General features: G+C 42.9%; 2 protein-coding genes across 8 annotated transcripts in view; both read left to right on the top strand.

Moving 5' to 3' along the window:
* LOC126983492 (uncharacterized) overlaps positions 1–4,906 on the top strand; it is a 54,380-nt gene extending 49,474 nt beyond the window's left edge. Inside the window, exons 7-8 of one of the 7 annotated variants that reach the window (XR_007735935.1) lie at positions 253–4,697; positions 4,801–4,906. Coding sequence is in view for 1 of the 7 variants with exons in the window: in XM_050836235.1 (XP_050692192.1) it covers positions 253–1,586 (1,334 nt within the window). In the remaining 6 variants the exon portion in view is untranslated. Of the gene's footprint in view, positions 1–252 lie in introns of all 7 variants that reach the window. The other 6 variants (XR_007735936.1, XR_007735938.1, XR_007735939.1 and 3 more) reach the window with 6 other exon arrangements.
* A 13,707-nt stretch (positions 4,907–18,613) lies between these two features.
* LOC126983493 (trypsin-1-like) overlaps positions 18,614–23,117 on the top strand; it is a 34,151-nt gene continuing 29,647 nt past the window's right edge. The window contains exon 1 of the mRNA XM_050836236.1: positions 18,614–18,709. The gene's annotated coding sequence lies outside the window, so the exon portion shown is untranslated. The remainder of the gene's footprint in view (positions 18,710–23,117) is intronic.

Raw genomic sequence — 23,117 nt, forward strand, 5'->3', positions numbered from 1 at the left:
GTAGTAGTAGTAATAGTAATAGTAATAGTAATAGTAATAGTAATAGTAATAGTAATAGTAATAGTAATAGTAATAGTAATAGTAATAGTAATAGTAATAGTAATAGTAATAGCAATAGCAATAGCAATAGCAATAGCAATAGCAATAGCAATAGCAATAGCAATAGCAATAGCAATAGCAATAGCAGTAGCAGTAGCAGTAGCAGTAGTAGTAATAGCAGTAGTAATCAGCGTTGGCCTTTACGTGTTTTAGACTCGTCGTGCAGCAACAGCCAGATGGGGTCAAGGTCAGACTCCATGGTGAGCCTGACTCCCATCATCTTCGAAGAGGCGGAGGACGAGGGAGGCTTCGAGGGCTACGAGGACGAGGACGAGGAGGAAGAGAGAGCGATGTCGCGAGTTTCGGGGAGTGAAGAAGACCCAACCTTGTGCCTCTCAGCTCGCCAGGATCGAGATACTGACGTTGAGAGGCAGAACAAACCCCAAACTGCGTCTCACAGTGTAAAATTAAACACTGTAGACGCTTGCAGCCCGACAGAAACCATCCATAGCCAAAGAAACCAAGACCCCAAACCCGTCTCTTACATACCCAAAGCAAACCATTTCATCCCACACAAGCCAGCGGAGACCAACAACAACAACGACAGAAACAGCAACTACAACCACCACGACTACACAATGCACCACTACGACCACTTCCCGAGTTACGACAAGCACCACTACGATCACTACCCGACCTACGACAAGCCTGGGAACACTGCGAACACGACTCCTTGCAGCCTGAGTCACGAAGCCCAGCGCCCGTACCTCTCCATCAGGGAACAGATCCTGAACCTGAGGAACATGGAGAAGAGGGATGAGGGCAGAAACATTGACAAGTACGTGACGCCAGAAGGAAGCCCCGTCAGAGAGCACCTACTGACACAACGGGGATTTAAAGCAGAAAACGAAGCAACATTGAAACCAAGCCTACGAAATATGGAAAACAGAGAACAGGGAAGAAACACTGGCACGTACTTAACACCACAGCACCCACAACGATCATTTGGGGTAGAAAACGAAGCCACATCAAATACAAGCTTGCGAAATATGGAGCAGAGAGGACAGGGAAGGCACATAGACACACGCAAAGTCCCACCAGTATCACAACGATCATTTGGGGTGGAGAATGAAGCCACATCAGACCCGAGCCTTTCAGTGGAGTCCCCAAGGCCATTCCTGGGACCCACTGTTTTTGAGCGTAGTGCCGTCAACGCCGCCCTGCCTGGTGACGATGTGTACACCAATGTCATACGCAAGCCAGTGGTCGTGTCTCCAGCGATGTTTGTCGGCGACCCTTACAGAGACGACACCATTGAAAGGAAGGAGAACGCTAGGAGAGGAGAAAGGGAAGGAGGAGGAGGAGATAGAAAGGAAAGAAGAGGTGCAGAAGGAGGTGTAGGCGGAGGAAGGGAAGATGAAGGTGCTATAAACGTAGAAAGAGGAGGAGGAGGAAGACATATCAGCAGAAAGCCTCCCAGAAGCTGCAAGGTTGAGGCGAGGCACCAGATGTCCGTTCCAAGGTGTGAGTTGACCACCGATCTCTGAAACGTATTAAGCCTGTCTATCATTCCTGCCCTCAAACACTATACGCCTCCGTGGTGCAGCGGTTAGCGTGACTACCTACGAATCTGCGGCCCTGGGTTCGAGTCACGCCCCAGCTGTTCATCCTTCCTTACACACACACACACACACACACACACACGAATCAGAATATCCATGAAAGGAATTAAATCTCTCTCTCTCTCTCTCTCTCTCTCTCTCTCTCTCTCTCTCTCTCTTATTCATGTTATATAACCATTTCTACCTTAACTCTGCTCAAGTCACCTCAACCTCAATAATGCTAATAATAATAATAACAATAATAATAACAACACTAACTTAGCCTAGTCATCCTTGGAAATCATAACTTGTAAGGAACCAAAGAGATTTTTTTATATATATATATTTTGTATTATATGCAATTCACTTCATATATGTATTTTTATTTTTTCTGTACCCTTTTTTTCGTCACAAAGTTCTGTAAAATATATATAGGTATGGTATGTTAGATTATCCGTTCACAACTGTTGGTAGTAGTAGTAGTAGTAGTAGTTGTCTTAGTAGTAGCGGTAGTAGTAGTAGTAGTAGTAGTAGTAGTAGTAGTAGTAGTAGTAGTAGTTGTAGTAGTAGTAGAAAGGAAGATAAGGAGGGAAAAAGACAGGAGAATCTATACTAAACGGACCTTCTTCCCATGTTTCGGCTTCCTGGCCCAACACTCGTATTCTCAAAACCACTCGGGCTCTATTTACCACTCAGAAGGCCAGGCTATCGTGAGTACTTTTTCCCGTTCAAGGCGCAGAAGCTTTCCCTAATCTACCGCCGGGCTCATGAAACCACCCATGGAAAGCCTTAATATTCCCACGAAATCGTTTTAAACAGAAGCACTAGGGAGTCGGGCTGTTGGGACCATGTGACAGAACAGCGAGGAAGGAAGGACCCGCGAAAACCAATGTCAAAGCGATCTCGCCGGTCTTGTTTCACTAAAGTATAAATAGACATGCAAAATCCCTTCACGGAGAGTATATTCATCACCCCACGACACGTTAGCGATATAAGCCAGGAGAAAAAGTAAAAATCAGGGTGGAATGTTGAGGAGGAGGAGGAGGAGGAGGAGACAGAGAGGAAAGAAGAGTTGGAGGAGCTGCAGAAAGAGGAGGAGGAGGAGGAGGAAGAGGAGGAGACAGAGAGGAAAGAAGAGTTGGAGGAGCTGCAGAAAGAGGAGGAGGAGGAAGAGGAGGAGACAGAGAGGAAAAAAGAGTTGGAGGAGCTGTAGAAAGAGGAGGAGGAGGAGGAGGAAGAGGAGACAGAGAGGAAAGAAGAGTTGGAGGAGCTGTAGAAAGAGGAGGAGGAGGAGGAGGAGGAGACAGAGAGGAAAGAAGAGTTGGAGGAGCTGTAGAAAGAGGAGGAGGAGGAGGAGGAAGAGGAGGAGACAGAGAGGAAAAAAGAGTTGGAGGAGGAGGAAGAGGCAGAGAGGAAAGAAGAGTTGGAGGAGCTGCAGAAAGAGGAGGAGGAGGAGGAAGAGGAGGAGACAGAGAGGAAAAAAGAGTTGGAGGAGGAGGAGGAGGCAGAGAGGAAAGAAGAGGCGGAGGAGCTGCAGGAGGTTTAGAAGGTGTCCAAAAACGTCCTCACCAAGTCCCTGCTAAAGCCTTGACCTGTATTCTAGGACATTTCAGGCTTTCACACCCGCATTTTGTAAGGCTTTCATTGAGGTTGTGTTAGTATTTCCGTGGGTAGATTTATGAGCCTAAGGATACTTTTGGCATTTCGGATCTTACACATTTGGTAAGGCTTTCGTAGAGGTTGTATATTAGTATTTCCATGGGTAGTTTTATGAGCCTAGTGATACTTTGACAAGACGTCTGTACCATGAACGTGAAACACCACTCCTGAGAACCCGATTAATCTCCTTTGTGGCCTCCGGAAATACTTATTGCATAGAACTCCAACGAAAGCCTTGTCAGCTGTGTGTGTTTGGCCCGCAGCATTACCAGATTGTCGTACTCAGCCTCTTATGTTTGCCGATTTCCGACCCAAAAACTGCCTCCTCGACCCCAATAACTGCCTTTATATATAGTTATCGTTAAAATGGTTAATTATTGGTGTTTTAGGGCAATAGCTATGGCTCAGACACCAGTAAACACGAGGCTCTGAATACGATAATCTGGCAACGGTGCTTAGGCTCCGAAATATTAAAGAATGTGGGCTGTTTAATGACTATTGTATTGGCACTCACCACATGACTGCCCAGCCTGTTCCACTCATCCACCACTCTGTTAGTAAACTCTCCGCTTTACTAACAGAGTGTTGGAAGAGTGGAACAGGCTGGGCATTCATGTTGTGAGTACCAATACAACAGTCACATTAAAAGATAGATTAGATAAATTCATGGACAGTCACGTTAGGTGGGGTTAGATTCACAAGAGCGTTCACAGGAGCTGGCGTGTACAAGCTTACCGGCCTCTTGCAGACTCCTTATGTTCTTCCCATGTTTTTATGATAGTGATAGCCTTCTAATGAGTGTTTTTTTACGTTCATGGTACAGAAGAAGGGTCAAACTATTAGACGGGTCATAAAACTATTGCTGGAAATGTGCAGAACTCCTACGAAAGCCTTGTCAGATGTGTGTATGGTTAAGCTCTAAAATGTTAAAGACTATGGCTTGTTTTATGAGCCAAGAAATAGCGTTCTAATGAGTGTTTCTTTAGGCTCATGATACAGAGGAAGGGTCAAACTACCACCAGGGTCATGAAACTATCCCTGGAAAAGCCCACAACTCCTACGAAGGCCTTGTCAAATATGTGTTTCTAGGTTCATGGTACAGAGGAAGGGTCAAACTAACACCAGGGTCATGAAACTACCCCTGGAAAAGCCCACAACTCTTACGAAGGCCTTGTCAAATATGTGTTTCTAGGTTCATGGTACAGAGGAAGGGTCAAACTACCACCAGGGTCATAAAACTAACCCTGGAAAAGCCCACAACTCCTACGAAAGCCTTGTCAAATATGTGTTTCTAGGTTCATGGTACAGAGGAAGGGTCAGACTACCACCAGGGTCATAAAACTAACCCTGGAAAAGCCCACAACTCCTACGAAAGCCTTGTCAAATATGTGTTTCTAGGTTCATGGTACAGAGGAAGGGTCAGACTACCACCAGGGTCATAAAACTACCCCTGGAAAAGCCCACAACTCCTACGAAAGCCTTGTCAAATATGTGTTTCTAGGTTCATGGTACAGAGGAAGGGTCAAACTACCACCAGGGTCATAAAACTAACCCTGGAAAAGCCCACAACTCCTACGAAAGCCTTGTCAGATGTGTGTTTCTAGGTTCATGGTACAGAGGAAGGGTCAGACTACCACCAGGGTCATAAAACTACCCCTCGAAAAGCCCACAACTCCTACGAAAGCCTTGTCAGATGTGTGTGGGTTTGGGGTCCTGGATGTTTAAGAAAAAGGCCTGTGTCACAAAACGGATGCTCATGGATAAGCTAACATACCTCACACTTGCACGTTCTTGTGTCTGTATATTAGTAGTGGATTAGTCACTAAGTATTTTCCTCAAGCGTTTATGTATATGACTGTGTATGTGTTTATGTGTATGTTGTATTATTTTCGTGTTGATATTACTGTATCTCTTGTGTATAAAGTATGTAGTTTTTACCGTAGTGTGTAAATACTTTAGTAATGATAATAAAGATATAGTCTACCTATGTTCTGTGTGTATTTTTTTTTTTTTGTGTGTGTATGTGTGTATGTGTGTATGTATGTATGTATGTATGTGTGTGTGACAGAGATTTATAAAGATTTACAACGAAAACCAGACCACACAGACCCCATGGTCCAGACTAGGTGGTCTGTCCTTAAACTTAAGAGAATCTACACTAATCAGATGGCTCCACAACGTTGCTTTTCTACTTTAGTTAATATCAAGTTGAAGGAAGTGACGGTCGAGCTTGTTTTAAAGGAGTCAATCGTGTTACACTGGACCACTGAAGGTGGGAGCTTATTCCATTCTCCCACTACAACGTTGGTGAAGAAAAATTTGGTGCAGTCTGAATTTACTTGTCTACATTTGAGTTTTGTGCCATTGTTCCTCGTTCGCAAACTGTCATCGATCATAAACAATTTTGTTCTGTCTACATTCGTGAAACCATTAAGTATTTTAAAACATTCGATCAGTTTTCCTCGGAGGCGGCGTTTCTCAAGAGAGAACATGTTATGGGTGGAAAGCCTTTCTTCGTAATATTTGTTGCGCAAGGAAGGGATCATTTTTGTTGCCCGACGCTGAACACCTTCTAATTTAGCAATGTCCTTTGCATGGTGGGGAGACCAAAACTGTACCGCATATTCCAAGTGGGGTCTGACTAAACTATTGTAGAGCGGAAGTATTACATCTTTATTCCTGAATAAAAAAGCTTCCTTTAATGAAGCCCAACATTCTGTTCGCTTTATTTGCTGCATCGATACATTGATGTGAAAATTTGAGGTTTGACGCGATTTTGACCCCCAAGTCCTTAACCATTGAACGCTTGTGAGTTTAACGCCGCGCATTTCGTAATCGAACTTCTTATTTCTTGTTCCAGCTTGAAGGACCTGGCACTTGTCTACGTTAAAGGGCATCTCCCATCTATCAGACCAAGCTGAAATTTTGTGCAAATCCTCTTGGAGACTTTGCCTGTCTTCGTCAGTGAGAACCGAGTTACCAATCTTTGTGTCGTCTGCAAATTTACTAATGCGATTATTGAGTCCAACATCCACATCGTTGATGTAAATAATGAAGAGCACTGGGCCAAGAACCGAGCCCTGAGGGACGCCACTAGTGATCGGCGCCCACTCCGAGTTAAATCCGTCAATCACCACTCTTTGTTGTCTGTTGCTCAACCAATTCGCGATCCATTGGTTTACTTGACCGTCAATACCTATTTGCTTTAATTTATAAAGTAATTTATGATGTGGGACTTTATCAAACACTTTCTGGAAATCAAGATAGACTACGTCCACTGATTTGGTTACGTCATAAACTGAGAAGAGATCGTTATAAAAGGTCAATAGGTTTGATAGGCAGGATCTTTTGATACGGAAGCCATATTGTGAGTCCCCAATTAATGAGTGGCTTTCAAGGTAACTCACAATTTTGTCTCTAATAATGATCTCAAGTAGCTTACCTAATTGGTGTCACGTTAGCCTTTTTCCAATCTGAAGGGACGATGCCTTGTCGCAAGGACATATTGAATACGGTTGTGAGGGAGGAGGGTATTTCGCTCTTTGTTTCTTTGAGCAGTATAGGATATACTTTATCGGGTCCGTGACCTTTATTTGTTTTAAGTGATTGGAGAGCTTTAATGACTTCATCGGTTGTTATTTCAAAATTAGTCAATGCATGCTCGAGATTTACATTAGTATCGGTGCTGGTGGTAATGGGAGAAAGACTTAGTATGAAACACCGAGGAAAAGTAACTGTTTAAGAGGTTTGCAATGTGTTGGCTGTCAGTCACTAGTGCACCGTCGCTGTTTGTTAAAGGTCCAATTCCACTTCTGATCGCCTTTCTGTTGTTTATGTAACTGAAGAAGGATTTCGGATTATTTTTACAGTTGGCTGCAATATTTTCTTCATATCTACGCTTTGCCTGATATACTAATCTTTTTACTCGTCGCCTGGCATCATGATAAAGTCTAATGTTTTCGGGCGTGCTTTGTTCTTTCTTTAACCTGTAAGACAGTTTTCTTTCCTTGACTGAGTGTTTAATTTCGCTGTTAAACCAAGGTGGGCTTTTATTAGTGTTATTTCGCTTCTCGCACAAGGGGACGAATGTGTTCTGCTGAGTGAGTAAATGATTTTTAAAGCTTAGCCAGGCTTCCTCTACGTTGCCGTCATCTCATAGTTGTATTTCTGTTAGTTTTTGTCGGATTTCTACTAAGTTAGCTCTTTTGAAATTGGGCACCTTTACTTTACTTTCTGTCACTGATGTTTGAGCTCTAATGTCGATGCGCACTAATTTATGATCGCAAGAACCGAGGTGTTCTCCTACCGTGACATTACTGACTAGGTTATCTTGGAACGTTATAACAAGGTCGAGTATGTTATTTTGTAGAGTTGGTTCAGAAACCATTTGTCTTTGATAATTTTCTTCTAAAAATTCGATCATTCTATGTGACTCGCCTTCTGTACCTAACAGTGTCGCCCAGTCGACATGGGGGAGGTTAAAGTCTTCTAATATCAGTGAGTCGTTGTTATTAAGTGACTGCCTTAAAACGCTGTACATTTCAAGGTCGTCATCGAGTGATTGCCCGGGAGGCCTGTAGGTGACAGATATATCTAAATTGACTTTTGCAATGTTTACTCGCACGCACAAATGTTCAACGTTACTGTCTCCTGGTGTTTTGTCAGTGGGTTGCAAATAGCTTTTGACAAAAAGGGCGACGCCACCGCCTCTACGGTTTACACGATCTTTGTTGAAGAGTCTGTAGCCATCTCTGTTGTATTCGGAACTTAAATCAATATATGTGGTGTCGATAAATGTTTCGGTTATAGCAATTATGTCAATATTTTCTGTTAGAGCAAGACATCTCAGCTCATCAAACTTGTTTCTTAGGCTACGCGCATTGAAACTAAGGATTTTTAAGTTATCTAGAGGCTTGGTAATAGAGGTGGTGGTACTTGCGGGATCACGGTTACGGGTTTGTTGCGATGCATGGCGTCTATTTACACGGGCGGGGTGGAGGGGCGTGGCTGAGAGTCGTTTTTTGATCGGGTGTCACGTACTGCGTCGTTTAGGAGCCTTCCGAATCTGGTTGCACCGATGGGGGACAGGTGTATTCCGTCCCTGTGGAAGAGTTCACTTTGTCCGTAGAAATTGTCCCAGGCGTTGAAGAACTCAACGTCAAGCTCTCTGCAATGAGTCTGTAAGCGGTTGTTGAGGCTGTAGGCCTTGCTGAAGAAGTTGCTCTCCGCCCACGTCCGTGGTAGAACTCCTTAAATCAAAATGTTAGGGGATTTAGACTTATACTGCTGGATGAGCCGACGGTACTTGTCCAGCTGTTCCTCAGACCGGGTCGTGGTGACGTCGTTCGTACCTGTGTGAATAAGAAACAGTGAATCATTAGTAGCCTGGGGGAGATCTCCTCAAGAGCAGCAGTTATATCATCGATCCCAGCACCAGGATAGCAATAGTTCCGTCTTCGACGAGGAACTCTGCCGCAGAACTCAACGACCTGCTGGCGAATCATGGAGTCACCCACCAGGAAGGTGCTCTCCTGCTCGTCATCCTTCTCCAGAATGGAAAACCTATTGAAGCAATGAACAGGATAAATCGCTTGTCTGGCTGGTTTGGCTGCTCCATTCACGACGGTGAAACCATCATGGGCAGTGCCTATACCACCCTCCCGCTGCTTGGTGTTGTCCGCTGGTGTCTCGACGGTACCGCTGAAGGCAAGGGGGCGGTTGGAGAAGGGTCTGGCACCACAGCAACGTTAGCCTGGATGAATTCCTGTAAGGAGGCAACAGTGCGAGAAAGCTCTATTAATTTATTCTGACCTGCTTCCATCTTCTCTTCTTGCTCCTGCAGTCTTGTCTCGAGATGCTGCCTGGAGAGACACAGTCGACAGACAACAGGACGCCCAGTAAAAAAGTGAGCTGGGAAGCTACCGTAACAAGTACTGCACTTCTTAGGCGCCATCTTAGCTGAAAGTGATTAACGATTGCCTGAAATGAAAGAGATAAAAATACAGAGTGAAGGGGATTAGGAAAGGAGGTGAGGTGAGTGAGAGGGGGTTTAGGAAAGGAGGTAAGTTGAGTGAGAGGAGGAGTAGGAAGTGAGGTGAGGTGAGTGAAGAGGGGGATTATGAAAGGAGGTGAGTGAGGTGAGTGAAGAGGGGGATTACGAAAGGAGGTGAGGTGATTGAGTGGAGGGTTAGGAAAGTGAGGTGAGGTGGGTGAAAGGGTGGGTAAAAAGGAGTTGAGGTGAGATGAGCGAGGGGGGGCTCGGGTCAATATGTGAGGTGAGGTGAGTGAAGAGGGGGATTACGAAAGGAGGTGAGGTGATTGAGAGGAGGATTAGGAAAGAGGTGAGGTGAGGTGGGTGAAGGGGTGGGTTAAAAAGGATGTGAGGTGAGGTGAGCGAGGGGGGGCTCAGGTCAATATGTGAGGTGAGGTGAGTGAGAAGGGGGGGTAGGAAGGGTTAATCCTCTAGGGGATTTAAAGAGAGTGTAGTGAGGAGGAGCAGATTGAATCCTCAGTGGAATTCAAAGGGTGAGGTGTCGGCATGCACAACGCAAGACACTCGTAAACAACACACGAGAAACACACGAGAAACACTCAGAAACTCACGTAGAAACACCCAAATCACACGCGAAAACACTCGAGAACACAACAACACACTCGAAACACACGAGAAACACTCAGTAACTCACGCATAAGCACAAGGTTCAGCACCCCCAAATCACTCGCAAAAACACCGGAAACACAACAACACACTCGAAACACTCTGAAACCCACGTAGAAACACTTGGGAACACAGCCAAATCACAAATCTCTCTCTCTCTCTCTCTCTCTCTCTCTCTCTCTCTCTCTCTCACACACACACACACACATTGATTACAGGTGTTTGTGGTCCTCTACACCAATTAAACCATAAAGTACTCTCCTCCTCCTCCTCCTCCTCCTCATCATCATCATCATCATCCTCTCCCCCTCCCACCCACAGGAGATGAAGGCGTGTGCGTGGCTCGTGTACGTGTGGGCGGCCGTGTACACTTGTGTTGGTATACATGGAGGTCTGTTCACACGCGATCTTGACCGACCTGACCGTAGAAAGAGAAAGAGAAAGAGAGAGAGAGAGAGAGAGAGAGAGAGAGAGAGAGAGAGAGAGAGAGAGAGAGAGAGAGAGAGAGAGAGAGAGAGAGAGAGAGAGAGAGAGAGAGAGAGAGAGAGAGAGAGAGAGAGAGAGAGAGAGATGTTATCGATATCCTTATTACAGGTGCGAGATGTAACTGTCTGTCCCGGACCGCCCAATGAGAGGTAAGTAAAGATGTGACCGATTAACCCAATATAATAGTAGTAGTAATAGTAGTAGTAGTAGTGGTAGTAGTAGCAGCAGCAACGGTTCGCATCCGTATGCTCCTTTTATAATTTTTATTACTAAATTTTATGATGTAACCTCCTTTTCCTCCTCCTCCTCCTCCTGAACCTCCTTCTGAACCTCCTCCTCCACTCCCTCCTCCACCCCTCCTCCACACACTATGCTCGGGTTTATATCAAGAAACTTCGAATTTAAGACGCCGAAAGTAATTTTATCCTTATATAACTCAATGGTAAGACCTCACCTCGAGTATGCGATACAATTCTGGTCCCCAAATTAGAGAAAAGACATTGAATTACTAGAAAGAATCCAGCGACGCGCTACGAAGATGATTCCACCATTGAGAGCCCTGCCGTATGAAGAACGACTCAGGCGACTTGACCTCTTCACGCTGAGAAGAGACATAAGAACACAAGAACATAGGGAAACGGCAAGAGGTCGAGTGACTTACACAGGGCAGCTCCAGACCTACGGGGGGATATGATTCAGGTCTTCAAGTACCTAAAGAACTTCAGTAACGTCGACCACTCCAACCTCTTTGAGCTACAGACCAACTCAAGAACTAGAAACAACGGCCCGCCGATTCAAGCGAAGCATTGCAACACAAACATTGGTAGGAGTTTCTCCTCTAACCGAGTCATACGCCATTGGAACGACCTCCCTGCTGAAGTAGTAAGTGCAGAAACCATCAACTCCTTCAAAAATCGCATCGACCGTCACTTTCTGACATCAGGAGTGAACTGAATATACTACCTGCTCTGCTGGCACCAAGTGACTGTCAGGAAGATCACGGCTATACAGCAGGCAACCTCGTAATGAGCCAATAGGCTTTATGTTGCCTGTCATTCCATGTTTCCATGTTTCCTCCCCATCCTCCTCCTCCTCCTCCCCCTCCTCCTCCCATCGGTATTGAATTCCCTAAAGGTTAACTTCGTATTGGAATCGTTAAACATTTTGCTGCTTATTCATTGACTATTCATACCTGCCTCCCCCCCTCCCCCTTCCCCTCCCCCACACACCTGCCAGTACTGTGTGCCGGAATATCTATGAAAAGGAATTAGATTCTCTCTCTCTCTCTCTCTCTCTCACAATATGGGGGACAACAAACTCAACTTTAATAAACAAAGTGCAAAAACTACAAAACTTCGCGATAAAAGTGGCAGATGGGAAAGCCAGGAAATACAATCATGTCACTCCATTATTTAAAGATTTACAATGGCTTAAAATCAAAGACCTAATCACCTTTAACCTCATCACAAAAGTGTTTAAGCAGAAAATAAAATATTACCCAGACCACATCCTCTCGCTACCAGCTGTTAACTATATGACTGACTCAACAACAAGACAACAAAACAATCTCTACGTCCCGAGAACCAACACCGACACAGGTGCAAGAGCCTTTCATGTATTAGGTCCTAAATTATGGAACCAATTACCGAATGAAATAAAAGACTCTCATAATCTGACCACATTAAAATCAATTCTTAAAAAGAAGCTGTTGACCTCTGCATGAATGTATTATCTACTTTACTGCCTTCTGTATATTCTATCATGTATATTTAGATGTATAATACACCATGTATATTTATATGTATAACCTACCATGTATATTTAGATGTTTAGAATAACCACTTTTTAGTGGAAATAAAGTTTATTTATTATTTATTTATTATTATTACTCTCTCTCTCTCTCTCTCTCTCTCTCTCACAGGCTCTTCTGGATCTGGATCTGGATACATGATGCGCAGGGCACCCGTACAGGTGCATAACACGCATATTTGTGTTGGCTGTTGGGGGGACGGGGGAGCCGAGTAAGCAGGGGAGGGAAGTGAATCAAGTGTAATTGTTAGTGTTGGTGTGTTGTGGTGACAAGTGAGTGTGTGTTTGTTTTCTGAATGTGTCTGTTGCACCGCAGTCTAAAAGCTGATGAGGGAGGCTGTTCCAGTCACGTATGGTGCGTGGAAAGTATGAGTGCTTGTATGCGTCAGTGTTAGTGTGATATGTTTGGTATTTATGGATGTGTGTGTTACGAGTACGTTGACTGTTTGCGTTGTGTAAGTATGTGTGTGGGTCAATGTCAATGTGAGATCTTGTACATAAATGTAAGTCTGTGTGCTTGTCTGCGTAAGTGAAGAGGTTCCATGTTAATCTGTTGTTTGATCCGTGTTGTGATGCCAGGCGTTCAAGTGTAATTATTTGTAGTGAGCCTAGCCGCCTTGGTGTTGATGTGTTCTAACTTATCAATGTTTCTGTGTGTGTAAGAATCCCACACCGTGGAGCAGTATTCAAGTGTTGGTCTCACAAGTGTGTCGTAAGCTATGTGTTTAATGTCTGGTGTGCAGTTATGTAAATTCCTCCTCAGAAAACCCGGAGTTCGGTTGGCTGTGGCACTGATGTAGTCTATGCGGGTGTTGAGCTTAAGGTTAGTGGAGAGATGGACACTAAGATACTTGTGTGTGTGGACTGATTTTAGTTCTGAATCATGGAGAGTGTAAATGTGATGGATGGGGTTGTGAGCTCTGGTGAATCTTAACAGTTTGCATTTGTCTGGTCGGAAGTGCATCTGCCAGGTGCGCTCCCACCGCTGGAGGGCATCCAAGTCGTTTTGTAGTAGTCTGCAGTCGTCAGTAGTCTTTACTGCTCAAAACAGCAAACTCTCGTCGGCAAATAGTCTAGTAGAAGAGTTAGGTGTTGACAGTGGAAGATCGTTAATGTACAGGAGGAAAAGAAGGGGACCTAGAACGGTGCCTTGTGGGAGACCTGAAGAAACAGGGACAGAGTCAGATGAAGATCCGTCAAGGAGAACACGTTGAGTCCTGTTAGTAAGAAATGCAGTGATCCAGTGAAGAATAGGTCCTGAAATACCGTAGTATTTCAATTTTAATGTCAGTCTTTTTTTTTTATTTTTTTATTTTTTTTTGGTATTTCGTTGGGGATATACCTCAATGGAGGAAGGCGGCTGGTAGAGATATACCCAATTCTTTCAAGGAGGAGGCCCAACAGCGGGGCTGAGGGTGTCGGAAAGAGCCCACCTTTCCACCCCCATGGCACGGGATAGGTCTCGAACCCACGCCCTAGCAACCCGCCGAAGCGCAAGGCCGAGACTCTACCACGGGACCACGGGAGCCCCCATGTCAGTCTTTTGTGAGGGACTTTGTCGAAGGCTTTGGCAAAATCTAAAACAATAGTGTCAACTTGTTTAATGTCACATCGGTCAAGTAGCCTCGTAATGTCGTGATATGTAGTAATGAGTTGCGACTCACATGAGCGTTTGGGTCGAAAGCCGTGTTGTTTTCGAAAATTTTACATGGAATCGATGTTAGTGAGATTGGGCGATAATTGGCTGGGTCAGTCCGGTCACCTGTCTTGAATAAAGGATTAATATTCGCCAAAAGCCAGTCAGAGGGTAATGAAGTGGATGATAGGGACTTGGTGAATATGGCCTGAAGGATGGGGCAAGGATGGGGGCAAAGGATTTAAGGATGAAGGCGGGAATGTTGTCGGGCCCTGTGGATTTAGTTGTGTCAAGTCCTTCCAGTAATTTCTGTATTCCGTTAGTCGTAATGTCAAGGGGGGCTATGGGGGGGAAGGGGCTGTGTGGCATGTTTGGTGTCAGGTTGTGTTCTTGTGAGTACACCGATTGGAACTGTGTGTTGAGTATTCGTGCTTTGTGTTGTGGGCTGGTTACTAATGTGTTAGTGTTGTCTTTCAGTGATGTAATCGTGTTAGTGTCATGCTTGCGCGCCTTAAAGAATTTGAGAAAATTTCTTTTGTTATTTCTTACGTTGTCTGCGAGGTAAGTTGCTATGTGTTTGCGTTCCGCTACTTTTATGTTTTTGGCAAATGTCTTTTGGTGGTTTTTGTAGGCGGTCCAATTATCTGTTGTGTTGTATGTCTGCGCGCGTCTGTAGAGTCTTTGTTTCTTGCGATGTTGTCTGCGTAGATCCCTGGAAAACAACGGAAGTGTGTACCTACTAGAAAGTGTTTTTTTGTGGTATGTGTCTGTTCATAGAGTCGTGTATGGCGTGTTTCAGGTTGTTCCAGTTGATGGAAGGAAGTCTTGTGTGTGGGTCTGTCGCAAAAAAGTCAGTGCTGAAGGCAGTTAGGTCTTGTTTGATCATGTCTAAGTCAGCTCTTGAAAAAAGGAAAATCTGTCTGGGACTCTGTTTATGTCTAATCGGTCGGAGGTCGGCGTCAACGATGAGCGTGTCATGGTCACTAAGTCCTGGAACAACCTGAGTGTTTGTTATGTTAAGAATGTTGTTGGTAAGAAAAAGGTCAAGTGTGTGTGCTGTGGTCAAAGGGCCACCGTGGCCAGCGGGGCGTGTTACAGTATGTGTTCGTGTTGGCTGGAGTACTGTTTGTGAGAGTGAAAATGTATGAATGATGTCAATGAATGGCATGTAGTTGGCGTCTGTTTGTGTGGGGAATAATGGGGTTGGGGGCGTCAGCATCGGGAGGATTAAAAGGGGAAATAGCAGTCCTGTCGATGTCGGGAGGTTGAAATCACCCGTGATCCAGATGTGTTTGTCTGCCTGTATGCGTGAAAGAGAAATTTGAAGATTGTGTAAATAGCCTGAATTAGTAGAAGGCGGTCTGTAGAAAGCAGCAATAAGAAGAGATTTACAGTTGAAGGTTTGTAACTGGACCCAGGTGATTTCGCAGTCTGGGTCAAGGTCAGGCCTATGCTTAACACAAAGACCCGGCTTGGTGGCGATGATAACACCGCCACCTTTGCAGAGGTCTGTCGGGCAGTCCTTACGAAAAACGGTCATACTAAAAGGGGGAGGGAAAAGCTCACTACTGTCAACGTCAGGAGTCAACCAAGTCTCAGTCCCTACTAGTATGTCGGGGTTATGTGTGGTGATTAGATGGTGTAGCTGGGCTATTTTGTTTTTAATACTACGGAAATTTATTGTTAAAAGTCGGAGGGAAGTGTGGCTATGACGTGGTGGTTGTTGAAGTAGAGGGATAGGTGAAGATGGTGATGACTGATGGTGAAGAAGAAGGAACGTAAGGGAGTGAGGAAGTAGAGGAGGGAGGTGAAACGAGAGGCGATGAGCGAAGGAGGAAAAGGAAATCGGGACTGTGGAAAGTCTCTTCGTCTCATCAGCTCCCCTCCTCTTACTGACAACCTTCTACCTCTTAAATTCCGCCGTCATGTTCCCTCTCTTTCTATCTTCTATCGATATTATCATGCTGACTTCTCTTCTGAACTTGCTAACTGCATGCCTCCCCTCCTCCCGCGGCCCCGCTGCACACGACTTTCTATTCATGCTCATCTCTGTACTATCCAAACCCCTTATGCAAAAGTTAACCAGCATCTCCATTCTTTCATCCCCTTCACTGGTAAACTCTGGAACAGTCTTCCTTCGTCTGTATTTCCTTCTGGCTATGACTTGACCTCTTTCAAGAAAAGTGTATCAAGACACCTCTCCACACGAAACTGACCTCTCTTTAGGGCTACTTTTTACTTTTTACTTTTGTGGGAGCGGCGAGTAGCGGGCTTTTTCTTTTTGTACCCTTTTTGTTGCCCTTGAGCCGTATCCTTTGATGTAATATATATATATATATATATATATATATATATATATATATATATATATATATATATATATATATATATATATATATATATATATTTTTTTTTTACAACAAAGGAGACAGCTCAAGGGCACACAAAAAAAGGAAACAATAATAAAAAAAAGCCCGCTACTCGTTGCTCCTATAAAAAGAATCAAAAGAGGTGGCCGAAAAAGAGGCCAATTTCGGGAGGAGAGATGTCCTGATACCCTACCTTTGAAAGAGTTCAAGTCGTACGCAGGAGGAAATACAGATGAAGGAAGATTGTTCCAGAGTTTACCAGCGAGAGGGATGAAAGAGTGAAGATGCTGCTAACTCCTGCATAAGGGGTTGGATAGGGATGAGCATGAGTAGAAAGTCATGCAGGGGCCATGCAGGGAGGGGGAGGCACAGCAAGTGTTCAGAAGAACAGTCAGCGTGGAAATAGCGATAGAAGATAGAAAGAGAGGCAACATCGCGACGGAATTTTAGAGGTAGAAGACTATCAGTAGGAGGAGGAAAGCTGATGAGACGAAGAGCCTTACATTCCACTCTGTCCAGAAGAGCTGTGTGAGTGGAGCCCCCCCACACGTGAGATGCATACTCCATACGAGGGCGGACAAGGCCCCTGTATATGGATAGCAACTGTGCGGGGGAGAAGAACTGGTGGAGACGATAAGGAACGCCCAACCTCGAGGAAGCTGATTTAGCGAAAGAGGAGATATGAAGTTTCCAGTTGAAATTTTGAGTTAAGGATAGACCGAGGATATCTAGTGTTGAAGAAAGTGACAGCTGAGTGTTGTCGAGGAATAGGGGATAGGTGTTTGGAAAATTGTGTCGAGTTGATAGGTGGAGAAATTGAGTTTTTGAGGCATTGAAGGACACAAGGTTCCTTCTGCCCCAATTGGAAATGATAGCAAGGTCTGAGGTTAGGCGTTCTGCAGCCTCCATTCTGGAGTCGTGTACTTCCTGTTGGGATGGCTTCTTTTGAAAGAAGTTGAATAATGCAGAGTGGAGTCGTCGGCGTATGAGTGGACAAGACAGTTTGCTATGGAAATATATATATATATATATATATATATATATATATATATATATATATATATATATATATATATATATATATATATATATATATATATATATATATATATATATATATATATATATATATATATATATATATATATATATATATATATATATATATATATATATATATATATATATATATATATATATATATATATATATATATATATATATATATTTTTACAGCAAAGGAGACAGCTCAAGGGACAAAAAGTAAACATTAATAAAAAACCTGCTACTGCTGCTCCTAAAAGAATCCAAAGAGGTGGCTGAAAGATAGGTCAGTTTCGGGAGGAGAGGTGTCTGATACCTCCTCTTGAAAGAGTTCAAGTCGTAGGCAGGAGGAAATACAGATGAAGGAAGATTGTTCCAGAGTTTACCAGCGTGAGGGATGAAAGAGTGAAGATGCTGGTTAACTCTTGCATAAGGGTTTGGACAGTATAGGGATGAGCATGAGTAGAAAGTCGAGTGCAGCGGGGCTGGAGGGGGAGGCATGCAGTTAGCAAGTTCAGAAGAGCAGTCAGCGTGGAAATATCGATAGAAGATAGAAAGAGAGGCAACATTGGCGGAATTTAAGAGGTAGAAGACTATCAGTATGAGGAGGAGAGCTGATGAGACAAGAGCCTTTGCCTCCACTCTGTCCAGAAGAGCTGTGTGAGTGGAGCCCCCACACATGAGATGCATACTCCATACGAGGGCGGACAAGGCCCTGTATATGGACAGCAACTGTGCAGGGGAAAAACTGGCGGAGACGGTACAGAACGCCCAGCCTCGAGGAAGCTGATATATATATATATATATATATATATATATATATATATATATATATATATATATATATATATATATATATATATATATATATATATATATATATATATATATATATATATATATATACTATATCAATCTCGCTTGCTTGCTCTCATACCCTCTCATATTTATGTTACTATGTGTATGTGTGTGTGTGTGTGTGTGTGTGTTTGTGTGTGTGTGTACTATATCAATATCGCTTGCTCGTTCACACTCCCTTTCTGTTACTATGTGTGTGTGTGTGTGTGTTTGTGTGTGTGTGTGTGTGTGTGTGTGTGTGTGTGTGTGTGTGTGTGTGTGTGTGTGTAATTCACCACGGCCTAATCACGTGTTGGAATCATAAAAGTCGTAATCGCCGGCAAGTACCCTCCCGACATGCGCAAGTACTCTTTATCGTTGATCTGTGGGTAGCTACTGCCAGTGTGTGTGTGTGTGTGTGTGTGTGTGTGTGTGTGTGTGTGTGTGTGCGTGTGTGTGTGTGTGTTTGTGTGTGTTCACCTGTGCGCCAGTTATAATTACCTTGCTTTACCTGGTTCCGTCAGTCAGTCACGCACCTGCCTCGTACCTGGACACACCTACGGCGCTCCTGGTCAGTAACACACACACACACACACACACACACACACACACACACACACACACACACATCGAAACACACAGATAAAGGAAAAAACGTTCTAAGAAAATCATTACGTGATTCTCAAATTACATTAATATTTGTTTGAACTAATACCACTTTGTAAGGTAGGAAAACACTGGTACTACCTGCCAATGGTGTGTACGTGCCTGTGTGTGTGTATTTACCTAGTTGTAGTTTTACAGGGCCTGGGCATTATGCTCGTGTGGTCCCGTCTCCGTATCCGCATTTATCCAGCTTATCTTTAAAGCTTACTATATCCTCGCTCAGACTGTTCCAAACCTCTACATTTCTTTGCGGGAAGCTATACTTCTTTGTGTCTCTCAAGCATCTCCCCTTTCTCAATTTTTTACTGTGTCCTCTTGTATTTCTGCTTATGTTTCCTTCTGTTAGTAACAGTTCTTCATTATCTACTTCATCTATTTTGTTTAATAATTTATAAATTTGGATTAGGTCTCCCCTTTCTCTTCTTTGTTTCAGTGTTGTTAAGTTCATTTCCTTTAATCTTTCCTCGTATATTAATCCCTCCAACTCTGGGACCATTTTTGATGCCATCCTCTGTATTCTTTCTAGTTTCTTTATATGCTTCTTCTTATGGGGGGACCACACTACCTCTGCATATTCTAATTTTGGTCTAATCATGGTAGTGATTAGCCTTGTCATCATGTCCTTGTCCATGTAGTTAAATGCTACTCCAATATTTCTCACCAAGTTATATGTGTCTCTAAAGATCCGATTTATATGACTCTGGTTGATTATCATCCATCATCACTACTCCCAGATCTCTCTCTTCATGCACTTTTTTTAATGTTTCACCATTTCCCATTTTGTATATCCAGATTGGTCTTATTTCACTTTTACCCATTTCCATAACATGACATTTTTTCACATTAAATTCCATCTCCCAATCCATACTCCATTTCCAAATTTTGTATAGGTCTTCTTGCAATATTTCACAATCTTCTTTGTTTCTTATATGTTTTTGTAATTTAGCGTCGTCAGCAAATAGGTTTATGTAGCTATTAACTCCTTCAGCCATGTCATTTACATATACCAGGAAGATTATCGGTGCTAATACTGAACCCTGTGGTACTCCGCTTTCTCCATTTCTCCATTCTGATTTTATGTCCTTGACCACAGATCTCATCACCCTTCCCATTAGGTAGCTTGCCATCCATTTTTTCATATTTCCTTTCAATCCTCCTTTATTTTCCAGTTTCCATAATAGTCTTGTATGTGGAACTTTGTCGAAGGCCTTTTTTAAATCTAGATAAATACAATCAACCCATCCATCCTTTTCCTGTGTTCTGTCTGTCACTCTTGAGTAAAAACTGAGTAAGTTTGTAACACATGATCGGCCCTTTTGAAATCCATATTGTTTGCTGGTAATTAACTTATGCTCTTCTAGAAATTTAGTCCACTGTTTCTTAATTATTTTCTCACATATTTTGCACAAAACACTTGTCAGGGATATGGGTCTGTAGTTTGAAGGTTCATCTTTCCTTCCACTTTTATATATGGGGACCACTTCAGCCCTTCTCCACTCATTGGGCACCGTACCTGTTGCTACTGAGCATCTTATGATGTCGTATATTGGAACAATTAATTCATCTCTACATTTTTTTAAATATACCCAGAGACTCCATCCGGTCCTACTGCTTTTCCCTCTTCTAGTTATCCCAGTAATTTATAGATCTCTTCTTTGTTTACCATAATCTCTTCCATATGAACTTCTATTTTATTCCCTTGTGGCTCAATAAAGATTGTTTCTTTGGTAAAGTCTTGCTGGAATTTTCTATTTAATAACTCTGCCATACCTTTAGGGTCATTGACTTCCACATTCCCGTCTCTCAGTCTTTCTATTGTTTCTTTCGGTTTAGTCTTCCCATTTATAAATCTGTAAAACAACTTAGGCTGTTCTTTGCATTTTTCCACACTATCCTTCTCATATCCCTTTTCTTCTTCTTTCCTTATTTTCACATATTCATTTCTCGCCATTCTGAAGTCTTCTTTGTTTCTTTGATTCTTCCTTCTTTTTAATCTTTTCCATGCTTTGTCCCTTTTTTCTTTTGCGTTTGCACATTTGGCATTAAACCAGTCCTTCCTACCCTTAACTTTGGGTCTGTATACGGGTACATATTTTTTGACACCAGTGTTATAGGCTTCCATAAAGATATCATACTTTTCTTGTACTTTATTTTTTCTCAGTAACTCATCCCATTCCACTTTCTCGTAAACCTTCCGAAGATTTTCCATGTCTGTCTTAATATAGTTTAGCCTGTTTGATTTGTAAGATTCATCCTCTGTAGTAACCTCCACTTATGTATCAATCTCTATGGTTACATGATCACTCTTGCCCAGTGGACATCCATACCTTAGTTCATCCTTGATGTATATTCCTTTTGTTAGTACTAGGTCCAGTCTTGCCGGTTCATCGTCACTTCTATATCTTGTATGTTCATTCACTCTTTGTATCATAAGATTCTCCATCATCAATCTTAGGAATCTATCTCCCCATGCGTTATCTCCACTATTACTCTCAAATGTCTCCCAGTCAATCTCTTTACAATTGAAGTCACCAACTAGCATAACTTTTTTGTTTTCCTTAAGCATTTTGCTTAAACTCCGTATAGTGTCATTGATCATAGTGTCGTGCTCTTCCTTACACCAAGAGTTTGTTCTAGGTGGTACATATGCGGTTATAATTGTCAACCTTTCCTTGTTTTTGGTTTCCACATTTACTTTCGCAATTTCAGCTTTACCTTCTCCGTATTCTACCGCTTTCACTGCTAACTCCTTTTTGGTCATTATCATCACTCCACCTCCCCCTTTGCCCATTCTATCTTTCCTCCATATATCATAGTTTTTATTTATCTCTAATTTAATAGCTTCGTTCAGTTTGGTTTCCGTTAAGCATACGATCATTGGTTCTTTCTCCTTTATGAAATCTTGCAGTTCCAATTTACTAGTTATTAATCCATCTACATTTACTCTTATCTATCTTTTCTAACTTTCGTTCTTCTTTATCCTCTCTCCTGTGTACCACTTTCTGACTCGGTCCCCTACTATTTTCCAAAAAAATATCTCCTTTTCTTCCACAGATCTTTCATTATTCTTCTCCTTCGCCTCTGCTAGTAGTTCGTTCCATTTCCTTCTTTCTTCTTCATTTCTATTTTTCTTTATGTATATATCCTTGCAATCTTCCGTTTCCTTTAATTTAGTTGTTCTGTACAAAATATCCTCAGCCGCCATCTGTGATCTTAACTTTATTTTTATCGGCCTGGTTTTTCCTTCTGTGTATGGACCCATCCTGTGGATTTCCTCCACCTCTTCCTCAATACTTTGTCGCTCGTCATCATTTAAATTATTTAGTAGGTCTTTAATTGATTTCAATTCCTCTTTATCTCTTTTAGGCTTATATGTGATCGTCTTTTCATTCAAACCGAATACTATCACAGTATAATCACACTCTTCTTCTTGTCTCCAACTTCCCTGGCTAGTCCTTCATTTTTCTTTATTATCTTAACCACTTCCTTTTCTACATCTTCCTTATCTTCTTTCATTTGTTGCTCGATTACCTCTCTAAGATTCACGTTTGCTTTCTCACTCTCCACTTTCCAGGTCTTCATTTCACCCAATACCTCCTCCGTGACTCTTTTCTCCTCCTGGGTGACTAATTTCTTTAAACATTCATTTTCCTTTATAACCTCCCCCAGTCCATCTTTCGACTTTTCATACTCTGCCACTTTTCCCTTCAACTCTTCATTCTCTTTGATCAGTTGCTTCTCCCGTTCCTCCAATCCACGAACCCTAGCTTTAAGGTCTCTATGGAATTCCCTATTTTGGGATTCCTCCATCTCTCTGTTCTTTATCATTACAATCCACTTATCCAGTTTTCTTTCCAGCATCAACATTCGTTTGTAAATAGTTGTCTCTCGGCTGGCGAAGCCAGAGAATGCCCTATTTTGTTCAGTTTCTTCATCACTGCTTCCGTACCTTCCTTCTGCACCTCGTAACGGTGTTGACCACGTTAACTGCTCCTCCTCTGCTCATCTCTCTGGAATTCACTATTGGAGACGGGAACCGACACTTACATCCCTTCCAGACCCCATGTAAACACAACAACAACAGGCGACCAGCTGATCGCGGCACAGGGAGTGGGACAGGAGCGGAGCGGCCGACATGTTGTTCCTTCGATGTCTCGTGTGTGTGTGTGTGTGTTTAAAGAGATTTAATTTATTTCGTTGATATTCTGATTCTTGTGTGTGTGTGTGTGTGTGTGTGTGTGTGTGTGTGTGTGTGTGTGTGTGTGTGTGTGTGTGTGTGTGTGTGTGCTTAAAGAGATTTGATTTATTTCGTT

This window comes from Eriocheir sinensis, chromosome 54 (assembly GCF_024679095.1).
Source record: "Eriocheir sinensis breed Jianghai 21 chromosome 54, ASM2467909v1, whole genome shotgun sequence".
In the NCBI taxonomy this organism is placed as follows: Eukaryota; Metazoa; Arthropoda; class Malacostraca; order Decapoda; family Varunidae; genus Eriocheir; species Eriocheir sinensis.